This window comes from Corapipo altera, unplaced genomic scaffold, assembly GCF_003945725.1.
Source record: "Corapipo altera isolate COAL_440 unplaced genomic scaffold, ASM394572v1 75, whole genome shotgun sequence".
Classification (NCBI taxonomy): Eukaryota; Metazoa; Chordata; class Aves; order Passeriformes; family Pipridae; genus Corapipo; species Corapipo altera.
In genome coordinates this window covers 11,932,315-11,950,027 of record NW_020884887.1, presented here as the reverse complement: position 1 = coordinate 11,950,027, position 17,713 = coordinate 11,932,315, and the positions used below count along the sequence as shown (strand labels likewise).

Below are 17,713 nucleotides of genomic sequence, written 5' to 3'. Positions count from 1 at the left end.
ACAACAAACAAACAACAAACAAACAACAAACAAACAACAAACAAACACCAAACAAACACCAAACAAACACCAAACAAACACCAAACAAACAACAAACAAACAACAAACAAACAACAAACAAACAACAAACAAACAACAAACAAACAACAAACAACAACAAACAACAACAAACAACAAACAAACAACAAACAAACAACAACAAACAACAACAAACAAACAAAAAACCAAACAAAAAACCAAACAAAAAACCAAACAAAAAACCAAACAAAAAAAACCAAACAAAAAAAACCAAACAAAAAAACCAAACAAAAAAAACCAAACAAAAAAAACCAAACAAAAAAAACCAAACAAAAAAACCAAACAAAAAAACCAAACAAAAAACCAAACAAAAAAACCAAACAAAAAAAAACCACAAACAAAAACACAACTTTAAGAAGCTAAAAAAACCACATCCAAAAAAACCAAAGTAAGCAAAAAACTCAAAAAACAAACACCAAACAAAACCCAAAAGCAAACTAACAAAACCCCCAAAAACCAACCGAAAAACCTAACCAAAAACCCTGAACATCAAGTAAAGCTTTGCTCCCTTAAAACTGCCAGGAAGGACCCTTTCCCTGCAACAGTCCCACAGAGGTGTTCAAAACACAGACCTCCCATTTTCCCCTCTCTGGAAATGACAGCCCCGATTAGGACTTGGCTGCACAAACCCGACGAAGCAAAACAAAAACATTTCACAGCCCACAGCATTCCTGGTTCCCTATCAAAATGCTGGCAGTAGGGAGAGGGAAATCAAACCCTCTGGTCCTGGGCTGAGCCTCCGTGCCTTCATCTTCCAGCTTTTGCACTTCAGGCTATCAGATAAGTACAAATTGCCTGTAACAGGCATTATTATTCAGCATCCCAGGTGCTATCAGGGATGTCCTAATTTGAGTAGAAACAGCTTCAGTAAGTGGCCTTGATGAGAGGGGTCCCCCCTGTGCCTCCCAGCTGAGGGCTGTATCCCAGCTGGCCCCAATCCTTCGGCTGTTGGTGACTCCTTGGCAAGGGCACAGCCCCAAGCAGAAGAGATTAGTGGCTCAAACCCGGGGCCCCATTTCACATTAAGCCAGGCTATTGCTAAATTCTACCAAGCACTGAGGTTTAAGAGCAGAATTTGGCACCAACCCCACAAAAGCTGGCACCCATCAGCAGCGACCTCGGCGTCCCCCAGCCCCACCAACAGCCCCCAGCTCGTGCTTCCTCAGCGTGGATGAGCAGCACAACAGCAATGAGCAGTCACTGCCCAGTACAGGGAAAGATGACCCTCCAAAGTGGGCCTTGGTTTGTGGGTTTCTCCCTCCCTCTCTTTTACGTTCTGTGACACCCCCCAAGACATTCTTTCCTTCATCAATAAAGGTCAGTCTGCTTCCACGCTGCACCAGTACAGGCATTCCACAAGGAAACCCCCAAACAAAACAAATTAAACCACAGGGAACAAAAATACTAAAGACAATAGTGCAGTCACAAAACTGAGTTGAGTTATAAAGACTGCCACAGACAGAAGCCAATTAGAGTTATTACTAACCTTCCCCCCACTGCCTGTTGAACATTTTCATCTCTAGGAGTCACCTTTTTGGGATGGCATCCCAGTGTGCCATCTGCCATTCTCACACAATCCCATGCTGGTGTCTCATCAGGGCCAGTAACCAGGCTCAGCCCCTGCTCCCCACTAAGCCCTGAATTCCACCGAACAAAATGGAAACCTGGGATGGAGGATTCAGGGAACAATCAGCTCAACAAGTTACTGACTTCTCAGCCACCTCTCCTCTTACAGACAGACCAACCAGCTGGGTTACAAAGGGTTACTCACAGGGAAAAGTGAAGCCACTTGCTCAGAAGGGTGGTGGAATACCCTGGAATAGCTGCACAGCCTGTGTGTAAAAGCAATACTTTATACAAGAAAAACACCAAAAATAATAGCCAGGAAGACTAAGACCCCTGAGAAGCATCCTGTGGTTTAACATCTTGAAGTTGGGCCACTTCATCCTTCTACTCAGGATTTCTCCTCAAGGTGCACATTTGTTAGACATTTCTCACATTACAGCACAGTCAAGCAGACACCAAATTCCAGAGGAGGTGGGCTAAAACAGGCTTCAAAATAACACACTTATGCCCCTGGTCAGATCAAAAGCTCCCCTGCGGCAGAGTACCACCTCCTGCAACAAAGAGGCACAGAGTTCTGCCACAGCCTTGCACCTCCAAAAAAAAACCTAAAGGACTTCTCGAGAGCCATCCAGGCTGCCTCAACAGCCACCCACACACAGACCTTCACAAGCTGTCCTGCACACATGTGCATAAATATACACACCTCTGCTTGCCTACTTCACTCCAGCACATCTTAATCCCTGCCTCATATTTCAAAAGGTAAGAGGAGTCAGATATTTTAAAGTCACCTGCACATAACTCTCATGTCCAGTGGAGGTTGACCAGCAGTCCCACCTCACACCAGAATAAACACACACTTCCAAATTGTCCCTTTTCTGCAGCTTCCCAAGAATTGAGAAAGAGTAAATGCCACAAGACTCACCTCAGCCACAGAACCACATCCCACCAGCCTGGGGCCCCCTCCATGCTGCCAAGGCATCCCACAAGAGCTCAGAGGACAAACAGGAGAGCACTCCCTGAGCCCAGGCTTTGCAGAAGGGGAGGAGCCCCCCCCAGACACACCTGTGGTGAGGGAGCAGCATCAGGAGCATCAGGAGCAGCAGCTGTGCCCAGTTACCAGCACAGGCAGGTGACAGTTCTGATTCTTCACAGGCTGTGTCTGCATCTTGCACCCCTTGGCAAGAACAGGGGGAGCAGCACTATTGTTTTTTCTGTCCCCCTCCCTGAGATATTCAGAGAAGGGAGAGAACTTCCAAAATTAGGTATTAAATCAATTTTAATGCAAAACAGTTCACCAGATTGTTGAGTTCAAGCAACACATAATTACCAGCTTAAACCAAACAAGGATGGAGCCACCTAGTTTCACTCATTCCCCACAATGAAATTACCTGGGGATGAGCTGTTGGTGCAGAGCTGTCAGGCAGAGCCAGTCTGGAGCAAAGAGGACCTAAAACCTGCAATAAGCAAAGCCCAGAATAAAACCCAGTAAAAGAGAGTGGGCATTTAGTCACCAAGGAGAAGGAATGTGTTTATCACTCCCTAGTTTTCATTGCATTTTGCTTTGCCACTTAACAAGCACTAAAGTATATACACACATATATATATGGGATTATATGTGGGAAGGGAGATATATATATATATATTTATGTATGTATGTGTTTCTATAAAAAAACTCCTTCTTAGGAGGAAGGCTGAAGAGGAAGGGGCTCTTCCCAGAAAGGGAGAGGGTTGGAAACGTCCACTGATCTGATAGGGTGAGAGGGATGGAGGAGGGATGCTCCAACTTCAGATTCCCTTGTTAATTCAAAAAAGTGAGGTTTGGTTGGTTTTTTTTTTCTTGCTAAATTTCAAGTCCCTGCTTTAACAAGACACAGCCTCCCCTTCTCCGCTATTTCTCTGTTTTGTTCTGTTTGTGTGTGTGTATAAAAGCAGCGAAGCCTGGCTTTCATCAAAGGCCTGAATGTGTCTTTGTGTCGCTATAACCGAAGGGAAGCAAACCAGGGGGGTGGTTGTGCTGCTGCTCCTCCACACAGTCCAGACCTCGTGTGTCTGATCATCTCCAGCACGGCCGCCTGTCCCCGGCACCGGGGCACGACCGAGCCCAGGGATGCTGCGAGGCACTGGTGCACTCTGACCTCGTGTCTGTGTGAAGGAATGACTTAAACACTGTGAACCTTTTCACTCTGAAAATGAAGCAGAGTTCCTTAAAGCCAGGCTCAATTCACACTGAAGCAACCCTCGAGGAGCTCAAATACAGCACTTTTATCCTTAAAGACAACCGGTCTGCGTAAACTCCCAAGTGGAGTTGAACACCCCTTCTTGGAGAATTTTACCGTATCTTTGGAATTCAAATAAGGCTTTTATACGGTCCTGATCTACAAAATGGATGGATTCAAAAATTAAAAGAAGAAAAAAGAAAATGCAGCAGAAAAGAAAAGCACGTGCTAGCTCTGGATGGGGTATGTCTGTCTTCCTACCGTGCTCCAGCGTGGGAGTGACATGTGCCCAGGATGAGGCCAGTAGCCAAAATGCCAGGATTTCTATTAAGAAATGAGACATACATTCTCAGTTCCCTATCAGGGCCCATTTTTGCCACCAGTCATGCCCTCAAGCTCCTCTGGGATGGCGCATTAGTCCCTTGACAGGGTTTCTGCGCAACACGGTTGAACATATTTAAATGTTTGCACAATAGGGCCCCAGAAGCATCATTATTTGGTAGTAGTTACTGCCAAAGCTTCCCAAAATATGAAGCAGATCGTATCAATACCAACTGTTCTCATCCTCCAGACAGATCTGCTGGGGGGGAAAAAAAAGAAAAAGAAAAAAAAAAAAAAGAAAAAGAAAAATCTGTTCAACATCTCCTCCAAGATCCTCAGTCTCTCTCAGCAGCAAAGCAGCCCAAACCTGCTCAATCCTCCTGCACCGAGTGGGCTGGAATAGCACGAACAGGGGCTGCTCAGAGACAGCACAAAACGGGGAGAAAACCCAGACAAACTCGAGCCAGAAAAAAACATTTCCAGATGTACTGCACTGACAGATCTCATCTCTACCAGTATTTTTTTTTTTTTTAGAAGTCTGACCACAAGCACACAGATGGTCGGGAACATCATCGAACCTATTTAAATTTTCTTTGTAAATACTTCCATCTCCATCATGTCACACTTGCTGGGAAGCCACCCAAGAGCCTGGGGCATGAGGGGTAAAATTTTTATGTGGTGCAGAGTTTAATAGGTCCACCCAGGGGCCACTGGCCTCTACGTGCTGCCTGTATGGCCAACATCCACGGATGTGCTATGAAGAGCCAGAAGCAAAGGGATAAACATGGGTTTTCTTGCAATGCATGGGACACATCACATATGGGCTGGAGCCAAGTCCACCACTGGAGTTGTCTTGACATAAATGGTCCCAGTCAACTTGTACTGGAGGGGACCTACTGATGAACAAAGTCCCGTGCCATTGGGGGTCAGTGGTTCCTGCCATGGGGTTGCTCTGGTGGGTTAAAAAGCAATTTGTGTCACACAACCATTCCCAGGCACAGACTGGCTTTTCTTGGCCTTCAACTCTTGCCGTGATTGCAACCACCATGAAAAAATAAACCATCCAGGGCATCCACCATTCAGCAGAAACCAAGTTCTGTTAATGCCTTCAGTGCATAATGACATAAACAGACCCAATTTAAAAGCGTGCCAGAAACATGGACAACAGCTTCACGTGCAACCAACACAGCCCTAAATCCCTACTCCACCCAAGACTCTGCATGGTGTACAAGATGAATGTGAGGTCTTTCACAAATACATCCCCAACTCAAATTTGGGAGAATAAAGTGGATTCCTGCCACGAAATCTGGGAGTTCCCTCTATCAGTCCCCTGGCCACACTCAATTCCTCCTGCACATGCAGTTTTTTCTCCTTCTTGCCCTACTGGGTCACAGTAAAAAAAGCAAACACTATGCTGGGGGGGCAGGGGGTCACTGGGGCCCTGCCATTCCCTGCATTTCCACAGCTTTCTGCCCTGCTCCCACAAAAGGCCATGAGCTCAATCCATCTGCCACAGGGATGAAACCCAAGAAGCACATTGTACTGCACAGGCTGCCAAATCCGGGTGTGCAGGGGCATCTTGGCACCAGAGTCTCTTCTGCCACATGATAAAACAGAGACTGATGGTGACAAACAAAGAACAGGTGGAGGTTTAATTAGGTCATTAACCATGTGAGTGCAACCTGTAAGGCTGCATTAACCCAAACTTGCACCCACCAGACTCTGCTCGGGGTGGAAGGCACAGCCTGCAGAGACCATCACCTCCCCCCAGGCTGGATGCTGGGTGGGATTACCATGGGGTCATAACTGGGAAATGATGAGAATTATTGCCTCCTGAGTCTGATTTAGGAAAGCAGAACAGAAATCCAGCCTTTTTACTGTCTTAGTTTATCATGGCAGGACAGGTGCAATTGAAAAAAAGATCAGCCACTGACTCTATCTCCTCATGCTGCTTCTCCTTGCAGTGTGTCCCCACCAGGACCTGCCACTCAGGGTGGTGGTGTACCTTGTGCACAAGCATGGTGAGTTCATTCCATGGTTCCTGCACATCCAGCACCAACCCCAGCCAGGCACGGCTCCCACGTGCATCCCTGCCACCCCACCCAAAACCACGTGGTTTGGGTTGGAAGGGACCTTGAAGATTATCCCCCGTGCCATGGGCAGAGACACCTTTCACTAGACCTTCTGATGAACAGGTTGCTCAAAGCCCTGTCCAACCTGGCCTTGAAATCCTCGGGAAAAGACCATCCTGCCTCCTTCCTCCCTGCCACTGCCTTAACTAAACAGCTCACTCCAGCCAACTCCCCAGGAAGTTCTGTTATACAAATGTTTAATGACCTAAACACTTTTTTCCCAGACTCACTGGAGGTGTGATCCCATCTCTTTGCCTTCACTGACTCCAAGCAGTGCCTTGAAGTTATTGACCATGTTTACAGGCTTCCCCCTTGAACTTCACTGCATCTTCCCAGAGAACCCTGACACATATTTTGAGAAAACAGACAAAAGTTTCCTGATCTCTCTCTGCTTTTATGTCTGAAATGACACCTGGAGTTTTAAGCACAATCCCAGCTGTCATGATCAATGCTTGGCTCGTGTTTTGGGTTGGTAGTGGAGGGGTAAGCGATTCACACTCGCGGCTGGTGTTTGGATTCACACCCTGGGCTTTCTAATCCAGGCAAGCCACATTTCTCAGTGAGCAACTGTTGCAACATAATTACTTGGTTAAAATCCTGTTAGGACTCTCAGCTACAGCCAACTATGGGTTTCACTCTCCAGTTCACCTTCCTCCCTCCCATGAAAATATGATGGTCAAAGCACGAGCAAAATTTGTGATGTGAAGCCACGTTGTTCAGGGGCTGGTGCTCAGAGGAATGCTGTCCTTTAAGGAAACTCTATTTAACAAGTGCTGAAAGGCACTGTCTTACACAGAAATCTGTAAAATAACTGGAAAACCTATTGATAGATTTACTAATGTTTTAACCCCAGCTGGGAAATAAGTACCACACAGGCACTCGCTGCCCCAGCCTTTTTGGAGTGTCACAAGTGATGGAGTTATATTTGGATTCTTTAAAGGTCACTACACCTACTGCCCCTGCAACCCTACAAAGTAAAACACATGACCTTGTCTTAGAGCAATGAAACAGGAGCAAACAAACAGCACCAGGGGAAGAGTAGTGTTTCAGGTCGTGGAATGGCATAACAGGAGATAACACCAGGTTTATGTTGTCCAGGACTTCTCAAGTGGGAAGCCAAGGGCAGAGGCTGGTGGGGCAGATGGGGCTGTTTGTCCAGCCTTTGTTTGGGCTGGCACTCCCTGAAAGAGGCCAGGGGAAGGTTTGTTAACAGTACCTATTGGTGAATGACCCAGCACCCACCCAGCACAGGGAGAGCAGGGGGATAACAGTTATACAGCCCTTCTGCTGCAGTCTGATTTTGGCTGCTGTTACCTACACACTCCCAGCTGCATGCACAGGTGATGGTGTTACTGTGCAGGGTGTATTTGTGCAATGCAAGTCATGAAATGTCAGCCTAGAGCTTCTTATGTCAGAGAAATAAGGCAGCTCTCGCTCCAGGAATACATCAGTGGTAGCTAACTGCCTCAAAATAATTTCTATGCTAAAACCTGCTTCTATCCACACTGCATGAATGATAAGATAAATCTAAAGCCGCCTGGGTTTGTGACACATTCCCATCCTGTTACACCCGGGGTGGACAGGAGATGACAGCACTACTGGCTCAGTGAGGAGGCACGGAGATACAGGAGGTACCATGCCAGCACCAATTATTTTCAATAATGGGCTCTGCAAAGCCAAGTCACTGCTCACATGGGTGACATTAATCCTTCATTTGAACAAGAAAGAGGAGGAAACCAACTGGAAGCTAATGGGAAACTCCCAGGTGAGTCAGTCCATGAGCACTGAATCAACCCGCTCCAGACCCTCTTCTCTGGAAAGACAGCACTGAAGGGGTTGGCAGCAAAAAATATCTGTGCCTGGATAAATGACTTCATATGTCGAGACAAAGATAAAGTTACACAGAGCCTCTCACAGAGGATATGGTCATCGGGTTTATTTTTGTAGTTTTCATTACACTCAAAATAACTTTGGCAGACTTAGAAAAAATAAATTTTCAAAGCCTTCTCCTATTGATGTCACCAGTTTTAATTAATTTTTGCTGAAGTGGTCTAAAGGCAAATGCTGCTGGGATGGGCTGGTTCCTGGTGTACTGCTCTGGGCCTCCATGTTCAAACGCTGGGGCTGCACCAAACGCCACCAGGATAAATTCTGCCTCAGTCCCCCTGGAAGGCGGCTCCGGCCCATTTCCCTGCGACAGTGGTTTTGAGGCCAGACTGCCTTTGAGCTCGTGCTCCGACTGTGTCAGAGGCGCCGTCAGCTCTGGGAATAACGCTGGTTCCACGCTATTTCCTGCCTCTGAAAGCCGTGGCCACAGCCAGCAGTTAAAGCCACCTCGGTAGGATGTTAAATGTCACTGCTGGCTGACACAGCAGCTGGTCTGTGGGGTATTGTCTGGATGGGTGTTGAGCAGAGGACGTGCCTTCCCTCAGATGCCAGCACACTGGGCAGCTCGGTCTGAGAGCAGATCCCTCATTCCCAGGCTCAAACCTGCCCTTTGCTGCACACCTGGCTGTCACCTCCTGCTCCCACCACCACCACGAGCTGTCAGCAGGGTACCAAAAGTGTAAGCAGAACCCCTCCAACAGTGCCATGATATATCTGGCTGCTGCCACCACGCCAGCAACCCCTTCTGGACACACAACAGCCCACAGGACCATCAGAAAATCATTCCTCTGCTTTCCAGGGGGACTTTGGGCTCCTTCCCCGTTGCTGGCTGGCACCCTGCAGCACACAACACATGGCTGGGAGGAGATGCCAAACCAAGCAATACTCCCTCTCCTCCATTTATTTCCATCTATTGCAACCACTCAAGAAAACAACCCCTGACCTAAAGGCTTCCATCAACAGGTCTTGAAACCAGAGTTCCCCAGGATGAGATGGGGGCCTCTTTCCAGCTGCTTTCCAGCACCTTCCAGTAAGAGGATGCAGGTTATCTGTGCCCATCCCAGGTAGCTCCCGGGAGAAGGAGTTGGTGGGTCCTGCACATGTGGCATGCAGACACAGCTCCAGATGTCCTTGGGGCCTTCCACAAATATCCAAAAGGGACTGGGGCATGGTCGCCAGGAAGGACTGATGGAAGGTAGCCAGCAGTCATCTCTATGCTCAAAGAACATTTTTCCAAAAGCTGCTAAGGTCTGCAGATTGGATTTTTGGAGGGGTAAGATTTGAAAACACGTGAAACAGAAAGTAAGTGCCTGCATTTAAATGGCACCATTTGTCAAGAGCCCTTCTCAGCCAGTCGTCCTTCATTACTTAGATGCTTTAACACTTGGCTTCTGGTTCATTTTTTAAAATCCTGGCACTGCTTTTTCTTAGCAGGAGAGAATTCTGATTGCATTTGGAAGTTTAGTACAAAAAAAGTCCTGTTTATGCTAATCTGTAATTCTGATGTTCCAGCCTCCTGCAGGCAAAGGCAGATCGAGAAAGCAAACTCTGCCGAAGCAAAGTGATGGGAAGGGTACAGGAAACTGAGGCAAGGGGGAATTCAGGAGGCATTTTAATACTTGAAGATGGTGTAAAGTTCCTTGTCTGACTTTTAATCACTGAAATTACAGAAAAATACTGAACTTTAATGGCTTCAGTAAGCAGAAAAGTGTCTATAAGGAATACTTCGGAGGTTTAAGCTGAGTAGGTGCAAAGCAACTCAGAAAAGCAGAGATCACTACTAATTTAAAAAAAGAAATATTTGCTTTTATTTGATATTTTTTATTATCTACTGAACTATCCTGAAGGACTCATGACTCAGAAATGCAGCACTACAGGCCCAGATCCTGGAGATGCAATAACAGAGAGCTGCTATCACGCGAGAGTGTGAAACAAAGAGCCGGCATTAGCAGAGCTCGGCGCATCCCATTTGGCCTCCTGGAAAACATCTGCCGTTTGTCAGGACTACAAAGCCAGCAGAGCCCTCTCCCCCTTGATCTCCAGCAATTAGCGAAATTCTGTTGTGCTAATTACCTGGGGAGACAACGTGGAGAAGGCAGATAGCGAGTGACACTTGAAGGGCAACATTTACACCAGTAAAAATTAGGCAGATATTTCAAGTGACTGGAAACCACAAAAAGTACTGTGCCAGACTTCTACAGCAAGCTGAGTGTAAAGTTAGGGTAAACACTAAAATACTACTACTACTACTAATAATAATAATAAAATTATATAAATGATACAAGCAAGAGAGTCTCTGGAGTTGCTGAGTCTGCAGGGGTAGGGAGGGTTTTAAACGATCGTCTCCCCCAAAGTACACATGGTTTGAATTGCTGAGAAGTGGAGCAATCCGCCGTCCTGCCGGCTGGAGCACCACTGCGCTCGTCCTGCTGCCAAGCCATTATTGGGAAATATTTGTCACATATTAACTGGAACATCGGATTACTACACTCGACATTTAACACTGGTTTATAATACACACATACGTTCAAAAGCGTACGACACCGTCCCAGTGTGAACTTGAGATGAAGGCAGGGATGTGCCCCATCCAGCAGCCAGGAAATTTGGAGTTCAGGCTCAGGAGGTGCTGTTAAATAAAAAGGCACGTGGAAACACAAGGCGTAGGTTGAAACACGCAGTGCGAGAGCAGCCAAGAGAGCTGGAGCTTTTCACACCCTCAGTCCACAACACAGCAAGGACCAGCTGCTGGGCAAGGTGTGCCCTGTGAACTGGGGCTGGTTTTTGCTCATTTTTACTGGATTGAAGAGGAAACATTTGCTCTCAGGCTCTAGCAGGGTGCATCCAGCACCCTGAGCTCTTGTGGGACCTTCTCACAGAGCTCAGAGACTTTTGGCAAGAGGCATTTGACAAGAGCCTTTTGCTCCTCAGGTTTTAAAAGACTGCATTGAAATTATAAAGTGGAAAAAATAAAAAAGAATCCTTAAAAAAACTATACATGAAAAGGCATCCAACGCTCACACAACTGATAAACAAAGTGTTTACAAGCATGAAGTTTTAGTCTTGCCTTCAATCAAGTGCTTATCAGCTGAAGGCTGTCCAAAATGCCATATACACAAGAGTTCCTGCACCTGCTGGGTCTCATCCTGCAGCAAAAAGGCTGTGTGAGGATCCCACCAGAGAAAGAGGATGAACATGAGGGGATGAGGGGCCTCTGAAAGTATTACAGGCCTGGCTTAGGGAATGACAATAATACAAATACTGAGCTGCTGTTTCCCAGTGAGACAATGTATGGGGACAGCCTGTCCTGGCCCTGCCCGGTGCCCACAGCATGGAACTGCTGCCACCCTGTCCCAAATAGCTCAGGAGACTGAAAGGCCATATTTGTCCCCAGAGTGGGGTCACCAGCCCATCACAGCGTTCCAGAGCCTGACCCACACTTGGTCCAGCTGCCCCAACCCCCCAAGGATGCTCTTCTCTCCCTCAGCCACAAAAATGCCCAAACCACAGAGGACCCAAAGTGACACAAAGCTGTTGTCATCATCTCTTCCTCCTTTTGGTTGAATGAATAAAGCAAAACAAGTCAACTCAAAGCAGCACACAGATGTTCAGAGCAACTACAGAGGCAGCTTTTTGCAGCGTGCCCAGCATTAGAGACAGACAGCACTATTTTAAGCTGTTAAAATTTTTTTTTAATTATAATTTTTTTTTAAATTGTTATTACTTTCAAGGTCAGGTTGGGTAGGGCTCTGAGCAACCAGATCTAGTTGGAGGTGTCCCTGGCTACTGCAGGGAAGTTGGACTAGATGACTTTAAAAGGTCCCTTTTCCAATACAAACCATTCTGTGATTCTATGATTTTTCTTGATGACCGGGATGTCTCCATGGCCCTGGTGAAACAGCCGGGCCCCCTCTGCCGGCCACCAGCTTCTACTGGCCACTGGCCACTCTCCACAGCCCTGAAAAGCCCCATTTAGAAGTCAATGAGCTCTGCAGACGAACAGGTGACTTAAAGCACAAAATGGGTCAGTTTGTGTTGGGGTTTTCTTTTGGGAGGGGTGGGTATTTGTTTTGTTTGTGTGTTTTACAAGCAGTGATTTAGGATGCTGTAGTCAAAATAATTTGACCCTTATTTAACTTTTAGGTGGATCCTAATAATCGTGTCCCAAACTGCTTTGAAAGTGTAATAAGTCAATTCTATCAAAGCAGTGCCCCAAAAGCAACCTCCACCCCCTCAAATCCAAACGACCCCCCAAACTGACTGACTTCTAGGAAAAAACAAGACTTGTTTAAAACAAGCCCAGCTGGCTGGGCCAGCTCTGAATATGTGGTTTGCTCCTGCCTCTGCCCACGGGTGGGTCTGTGGGGCTGCAAGTCCCCCTTTTCCCAAAGTGGGGGAGGGACTGCCCCAGCATGAGTGCAGACAGAACCCTCATCAACAGCTCGCCAGTGGCTCTCTCTCTCTGTAAATCCAGTGGTAAGAAGCAATTCTTAAGCTTAGCAGGGTTTCTGGCAGAGGAAAACCCCCTTCAGCCCACAAGTTCAGGACACCCATCAGCTTCCAGCTGCCCCCAGGAAGCAGGAGTGGGGCTGGCCCCACCTGCCCAAGCCCTCCACAGGGGAATTTTCTTTCCCCCAAGGGCTGTTTTTTCAGTGCACAGAGGCAAACTGCAGCTCAGCTGTTAAGTTTGCATCCTGGGGTAGCTCAGCAGCGAATGCCAGTGAGGGTCTCAAGCTCTCGGGAGTTTTCCAGACCAAGCTCTTTAGGTACAAACCAGGAGAGAACTCAGCCTTCTTCAGGAGAAAGAGGGGAAAAAATTAAACACATGTAAAGATTTCTTTTGTTCAAAAATAGCTGAAAGGCTTCAGGACAGTCCAGCAGCACATCCTCGTGTAGCACAGCACTCGGCTCCCTGCAGGATGGGACATTTCCTACCCTCCAGGAAATCACTTCTCCTTCCCTGGGCTCACAAATTACTTTGACGTTCGTTACTAATGAGTGTAACGAGTATTACAGCAGCACGTGGGAAAACCTTCCCCCTTCCTCTCTTCCCCCCATCTCCCAAACACAGCAACCAGCAAACCCAGTGACCCAGAACAGAATTGGGACTTTCCTGGACAAAAGGAGCCTCTTCAATCCCAATTGCTTTCCACAGAGCAAAGGAAAAGCCTCTTGACCGCTTAGGCACATCAGTAGTGCCCTGATTGCCCAGACCTGGGAAAGACGCATCCCCAGAGCCCTGTGAGGTGGATGGATTTATTGTGTATCAAAAGGGAGGAAACTGTTTTGAGTTTGTTTTGAGAGCTGAAAATAAGCAGGATTTGTGTCTCAGCTGATGGGGCTTGTTACCAGGCAGTGAGGCACACGGGGAACTCACAGGAGCCTTCCACTGGAAAAGCAGCAAGTATGTTTAAGAGCATCATTAGTGAAACGTTTCTGAGGTTATTAAACATAATCTCATGGGGGAAAAAAAGTCCATTTCTGAGGTTATTAAACATAATCTTTTCGTAAAAAAGAGTTCTTTTTCTTTTCCTCCCATGAGTATGGACTAACGCTGCATGTTCTGGCAGGATTCATACCCAGGAGGGCAGCAAAAATTGAGCCTGTTTATTTGCCTGTCCCGCATCTCCATGTAGCATTTATGATATGTTTGTTTTCTTTAAAACTACAGTGGAACTATCTGCTGCTTGCAACTCCCTGTAGCAAGCCTGTGCATTCTCCCCTATCAAAGCACCTCACATCTTTCACCCATCTTTTGCTACTTCTGTGAAAAGAAAAAAGAAAAGGCTTGAAGTGCCTCAGCTCAAAGTCATTTGCCCTTCAGTGTGACAGCAGAGCACTTCACAGAGCATTTCTATAAATGAGGTTCCTTTACAAACTAATCTGAGCTGATTTTTGTCTCTGAGGAGCATGCACTTCCACAGAAGAAGAAGTTTTTCCGCAGAACAGGAAGTTTTGACGGTTTTAGAAGTTCATTAAACTCTGTGAGGAAATTTAAACAATCGGTGACAGCTTTCCTGCAGCAAAAGAAGTCGCTGCCCTCTGAAAAGGCAGAGAGGCTGCAGCTTTTAATTATAACACTTCCATTAAGCCCCAGTGATTGTGTTACTACTTCTAAATTGTTTTGGCCCGACACCCGGGACCCACAACCCAGTCAAGCTCTTCTCTCTTTTATTCTTATAGCCAAACGTCGCTTTTGTCCAAACCTCAAGCTCCTTTATCTGTAAACAGGCCAAAGCAAGGCACTGGGAGAAGTTAACGGTCTCAAGCACAACGGAGTGCTTCAGCTTGAGAAAAAATACTTCTTAACACATTTTCCTTGATAAAAAGGAACATATAAAACAGGAGAGGTGGAGCTCAGTGGCCTCAGAGCCTGGCTCCCAGGCAGCTCCCAGGCAGTCTGGCGTGGGCTGTGCTGGAATGTTTGCACCTACCTGGGGGGCACATGCAGTCTGAGGGAGCCTCTCTCGCCGTCCTCAGCTTTGCTAGTCCTTCACCCAGTTTCTGTTTGGAGGAGGAATAAAAACAGTCATTTAGAGAGTACATTATGTCTAAATGCAGGCTGTGCACACGTGCCAACAGCCAAGCCATCCAGCACACTCCCTTCCAGGGAAGCGTAATGGTTTCATCCTGTTGCGTTCAGCCTCTTTGGATAATAACCCATGCTTTAGAACACATAAATATTAAAGATTTCTTAGCAAGTGGCCAGTCTACAGCTCTCATATGGAGCAGGCAGAGACTCCTTCTGCACATCCCAAAGTCCCTTTAGCCAAGCTCCATTGGTAGGATTCATCCTGAGCTCCTGTTACAAGTCCTGTGTTCAGTTGTGCCGTGATCTGGCTGATATTGTACTTAAAATTCATGCTCTGTGGAGTATTAGAGGTTTCTTTGGAGAGGGATGAGGAGGACAGTCAAGACTGGAGTGCTAACCCACAGCCAGGTCTACCAAAAGCACAGTGTTTCCATCTCCAAGGTGAAAAACTCATCGATGGGACAACTAGAACTCATAAAAATTCACAAAACTCAAGCAGTGTCTACGTGGCATATTGCAGGCAGATGTGAGAGCACACTGCCTGCTCCCTAAGCCAACCACACTGTTCGTGCCTGTTTCTAGGACACTGCCAAGCCCGAGTTAATGAGCCCTGTTGACAGGTATGTTACATTAACTCCAGCCTAGCACTTCATGGCTGGGGCAGCCCAGCGAGGGTGGGAACAGCTCATCTTCACCCACAGTCCTCACTCTCTCAGTCCTCCAGGAATGCCCTGTCTTACCTAAAGTACTTGCCAAGAGACAAACCAACAATCTGATAACTGGAGTCCCTACATTTCAAAGAAAGAATATTCAAAGTACCTATTGATTTCAGGGTGTTAAGACTTCAATTTTATACAGCCAATGACCCTCTCTCTGTTCAAATATTTGAACACTGTGGACCATTCAGGAATTAGGCTACCTGTGAATTAGGTTATTTTCCTTTTTTTCTGAGGATTAAATAGTTTATCTGTTGCTGAAATCCTGTGTATTCCTCTCTAGCTGCTAGGATGTGATGCTAAGAGATCCTGAAAGTATCGATATGGTTTCATAGCACCTCACAAAGCAGTTGTCCTAAGGGCAGTACAAATGCCAGAACAATCCAGTTGCCTTCTGCAAAACACACGCCTTCCTTGAGAAAATGTGGCAAAAAATTAGCTAAAGGACTTTTCTGACCTGCAGTCTAAATGTCACAGAGTTGCTCAAATTTTATCTGTTTACTTTTAAAGTAATTTGGATGATGAAGATGTTTGAGGAAATGAAAATAAGCTCTTCCATCCTTTCAGTTCCGCAGGCATCACTGGGAACAGCAGAGGAGATCTGAATCCTGGAGCCAGTCCTCTGTTCTCCCATTGAATTGCTCTTGTCATGCAACTGATTAATCTGGACACTGTGGACAATAAATCCTTTGTGAACAAAATGGTCCAGCTTTGTTTACAACAACTGGATGCTTCTATAATCCTCCCGTTAATATTTTCCCTCCAGTGTGAAAACTACACGCTTCAAGTTGGGGCTTTTGACACAGAGCAAGTGGAGATGCTGCCACGTCTGGCCCACGCTGTTGGCAGTGTTTCAGAGGGCATCAAAGCAGGAGCCTGCAGCACATCCCCCTGATGGGACAGCCAAGGGAAGGGCAAGGTCCTGCCACAGTCAAACGAGCAGTTTCTCCAAAGTTAGAGGGATGCCTGTCACAGAGCCAGAAACTAAATCCTAGTTGTCCAAATTGGTTTTCATTACCTTAACTACACACTCAACCTTCCTTTACTGTTTCCTATCCTCTTTTACTTGCCAAACATTTAAACAACACTAACAGGAACCGAGCCAGCGTGTTGATGTTGTATTTGCTGCTCTTTACACACAGCTCTGCCATAAATTATGCCAGCAAATCGCTGGATTGGTATATGGAGTCATGCTTTTTGGGTCGTGGCAGAACAAAGGATGCTGGGTCATGCACAGAGAGAGTATGGAGCTTTGGTTTCACTTCTGAAATACTGTGGTAAACTTCAAAGGAGGACCAACACAGAATTTAACAAAAAAACTGACCCCAGGCATCAGTTGATGTTCATGACGATGGAAATATTCTCTCGCTCTCCAGAAACTCTCAAGCACAGAAAGGGCAGGAGTTGCCTGACAAGCGAGCCATCTTATGTAACAGAGTTTGGTCAGGAAACAGACCCTTTCTGAAACTTTACCATAAATTAACAGGTTCATTTGAAATGGCCATTAATAGATAACCACAATCACTACCATGAATTCTTTGAATTTGTTACTTGATTCAAAATTTGCTCTAGTATTGACAAAAGTTTGGCCATACTAAATATTTCAACAAGCTCACTCTTGCATTAGAAACACAATTATGTGGTTTTGCTTTATTTTCCCCTGTACAAACTCCATCTGAGCATTCCCAGTACAAAACAAGCTTTCCACACTTAACTAAATCTCAGCAAGAGGTTGCACATGATCTTACGCAGTGCCACAGAAACCATTCCCATTGCTAAGCACATTTGTTGGAATAATTGGAACAGAACCACTGCCACGACCAGCAGGCTAATTCCTGCCTGGAGAAAAGACGTTAACTCGAGTCTGTGATTGCGCCTCACAGGCACCCCTCTGGTCTGGTATTCAGGGGTTTCACAAAAATATTTTTAACATTTCACTTTTATCAAGGCACATCAATGCAACTCCGACAGCAATAAACAGCATGAGGAATTGTCTCCTCATGCCCCCAGCACTGCCTCCACCCTGCTAACAGCTCCAGAGCTGGTCACAGGGCATCACATACATTTTTGCACGACTGAGGCTTCATGGCTGTCACAGTTTTAATGCAGCACCGTGTTTTGCACCCCAGTCAGGCCATTAATGAAATCCCAGTGTAAAACCTTCCCCAGATGTCAGAATCGATCACTTGGAGTGTCCTTGGGCAGCCCCGTAAGCCGTGTTGAATCTTGCTGAACTTTAGGAACTACTGTTTAAACAAATCCAGCATA

General features: G+C 46.4%; 1 protein-coding gene across 1 annotated transcript in view; it reads right to left on the bottom strand.

Moving 5' to 3' along the window:
• Positions 1–14,788, bottom strand: part of COL23A1 (collagen type XXIII alpha 1 chain) — a 173,237-nt gene extending 158,449 nt beyond the window's left edge. Inside the window, exon 1 of the mRNA XM_027643211.1 lies at positions 14,632–14,788. Within this exon, the coding sequence (XP_027499012.1) occupies positions 14,632–14,788 (157 nt within the window). The remainder of the gene's footprint in view (positions 1–14,631) is intronic.
• Between the last annotated feature and the right edge of the window lie 2,925 nt (positions 14,789–17,713).